The 2,296-nt window shown below is 55.7% G+C and overlaps 2 protein-coding genes across 2 annotated transcripts; both read right to left on the bottom strand.

Moving 5' to 3' along the window:
• On the bottom strand, positions 1-181 carry BBK36DRAFT_1089892 (hypothetical protein; the record flags this gene model as incomplete). The annotated part of the gene is made up of 1 exon (XM_024889010.1): positions 1-181. A coding segment is annotated over one exon (181 nt), but the record flags the coding sequence as incomplete, so codon positions are not given.
• A 981-nt stretch (positions 182-1,162) lies between these two features.
• BBK36DRAFT_1145590 (hypothetical protein) lies at positions 1,163-2,164 on the bottom strand (the record flags this gene model as incomplete). The annotated part of the gene is made up of 4 exons (XM_024893766.1): positions 1,163-1,183; positions 1,284-1,487; positions 1,525-1,937; positions 2,038-2,164. 4 exons carry the CDS (start codon positions 2,162-2,164, stop codon positions 1,163-1,165), a joined length of 765 nt encoding a protein of 254 aa, XP_024744877.1.
• Between the last annotated feature and the right edge of the window lie 132 nt (positions 2,165-2,296).

Below are 2,296 nucleotides of genomic sequence, written 5' to 3'. Positions count from 1 at the left end.
CGTTGTCGCCGTCGAGGCGGTAGGCGGCGAGGCCGAGGTGGAGGAGGTGCTGCTCGAGGGCGGTGGCGACGGTGGACTTGCCCGAGGCGGAGAGGCCGGTGAGCCAGATTGTGAGGCCGCGCTGGTTGCGGAGCTGGTTGCGCTCGCGGCGGGAGAGGGAGGGGTGCCAGGTGATGTTGCTGTTGGCGGGGGGATTTTGTTTTGTAAGTGGATGGTTTGATGGGATGGTGTTGAGAGGAGGGGAGGGAAACTTACGTGGCCATTGTGTTGTTGGAGTCGGGGATTTGCTTGGTTTGGAGGGATGGGAGTAAAGACAGAGAGAGGGAGAGAGAGAGAGAGAGAGAGAGAGAGAGAGACGGTGGAAAGAGGTGAGTTGTGATTATGAAAGGAGGGAGGCTGATGATGATCTTCAAAGATCGGCTTTATAACGAATCTGCCACTAATGACAAAGCCCCTCGGACCCTCGCCGCCCCTCCATCAAAGGACGCATCCCAGATCCTGCACATACTCGTACATACATACGAGTACATACATCCATGCTAGGGAATTAAAGCATGGAAAACAAGACCATACCTACATATTCCTCAATTCAGACGGGCAAGACAAGGAAAAAAGAGGGTAAAATGGCTTTAGTGGCACAGTCGAGCCCACTTACAAGGCGAGGTCCCCCTTCCGAGATAGGCCAAGGCGCATGATGTGCTCATTGGGGAGGCTGATGGCGACAGCCCGAAACCGCCGACTTCCGCTCTGGTTCCCCCGCCGCAGTTATTCTGTTCTTGGTTTCTTCAAGTGTACTGCGGTGATGTGTTGTCCGTTTTTTTTCCCTCAAGTCGTGTTGATGTTATTCAACCCACAGTCATCTATCCAAAGGTATATACTATGTATCTCGTGCAAGTTCATCCATCTGGCCTCTGCTCCACCCGCTGTATGAATGAACAAGAAAGACGAAACAAGGATAGTAGTATCATCCTCTTTGCAGGCATCATCTGTCTCAGGTCTAGTGTAAATGCATATAGAGAGCTCTAGTAAATCTAAATCCGCCGTCGCTTTCAAACGAGATGAAATCAATCCAGAAAAAAAAAAAAACAATAGAACAAGCCTCTTCCCCTATCCTCGCCACCCTGATCTGATATTCGATATTTCCACGTTCTGCCGTGTCATCTTAGGTAATTCGGGGCATCAGCTGCATTAGAAAACAAAAGTCAGCCACATCAGAAACTCAAATTCGAAAGAGAGAGAGAGAGAGAGAGAGAGAGAGAGAGAGAAAAAACTGAAAAACTTACAGCCGCATACTTGGGCGAGATGAACAACCCCTTGGCCTCGACCAGTACAACCGGCTTCTCGCCCGGCGCCGGCAGCGTCTCAATGTGGCCCTCGGCCCAGGCCTTGCGCCCCTCGACCTTGACCGTCCTGCCGCGCAGCACCAGGAAGCTGTTGGCCTGCGTCGGCTTGCGGTAGTTGATCTCGAGGCTGGCCGTCACGGCGATCTTGTGCGGCAGCGCGTCGAAGCATCCCGCCGTGCACCAGGCCCGGGTGCCCGCACAGTCGGTCGCCGACGTACGTGACGCTGACGATGGACTTGCCGCCGTCCTCGATGAAGGCCAGCGGCGGCACCGCCATCTTGCCCTCGCCCTGAAGCACGCCGGCCGTCAGGCTGCGCCGGCGGATCTCCTCGGACATCTTGAGGTGCGGGCGCGACTCCTTGAACTCGGGCCGCGACCGGAGCTCCTGCACCAGCGGGTGGTTGTTGATGGTGTCCTCGATGCGCTGCAGGTCTTCCGTGTCGGGCACGAAGAGCTTGGCCGACTCGGCGTCGGTGAAGGAGGCGAAGCCCTGGCGGACCATGGCGTAGAACGTCGCCGCTGCGCCGAGGCCGCTGAATGCCGCGCCGTACAGGAGCAGGCCGAGGGCTCGTCCGACTCGGGCTTTGGGCGCGGCTGGAGGATGTAACAAACTCGGTCAGCCTTCTGGCCTCTCTGTTCCGCACTCGTCTCTTGTACAAGACTAACGGAACGGCAAAATAGTGAGGCGACTTACCTTGCGCAGCATCAGCATAGCATCGTCGTTGACCGGCTCGTCTCAGCGCAGCAAACGACGGCTGCTGCCCGCCTCGAGCCATCTGGCCGACTCGCCGCCCACCGCGGGCGACTTGCTGGCTAAACATTCTCTGAATTGCCTCCTTTTCCACTCCTTTTTTTCTTCTTCTTCTTTCGGTTCTTGAGATCCTCTCCTCTTCGTAGCACTCTTCTATAACAGAAACAACAGAAAAGAAGGCAGTAAAGTAAAAAGCAAGTTT

Source organism: Trichoderma citrinoviride (assembly GCF_003025115.1).
Source record: "Trichoderma citrinoviride strain TUCIM 6016 unplaced genomic scaffold BBK36scaffold_174, whole genome shotgun sequence".
In the NCBI taxonomy this organism is placed as follows: Eukaryota; Fungi; Ascomycota; class Sordariomycetes; order Hypocreales; family Hypocreaceae; genus Trichoderma; species Trichoderma citrinoviride.
The sequence above is the reverse complement of the archived record's forward strand: the minus strand, read 5'-3'. Positions and strand labels throughout refer to the sequence as shown.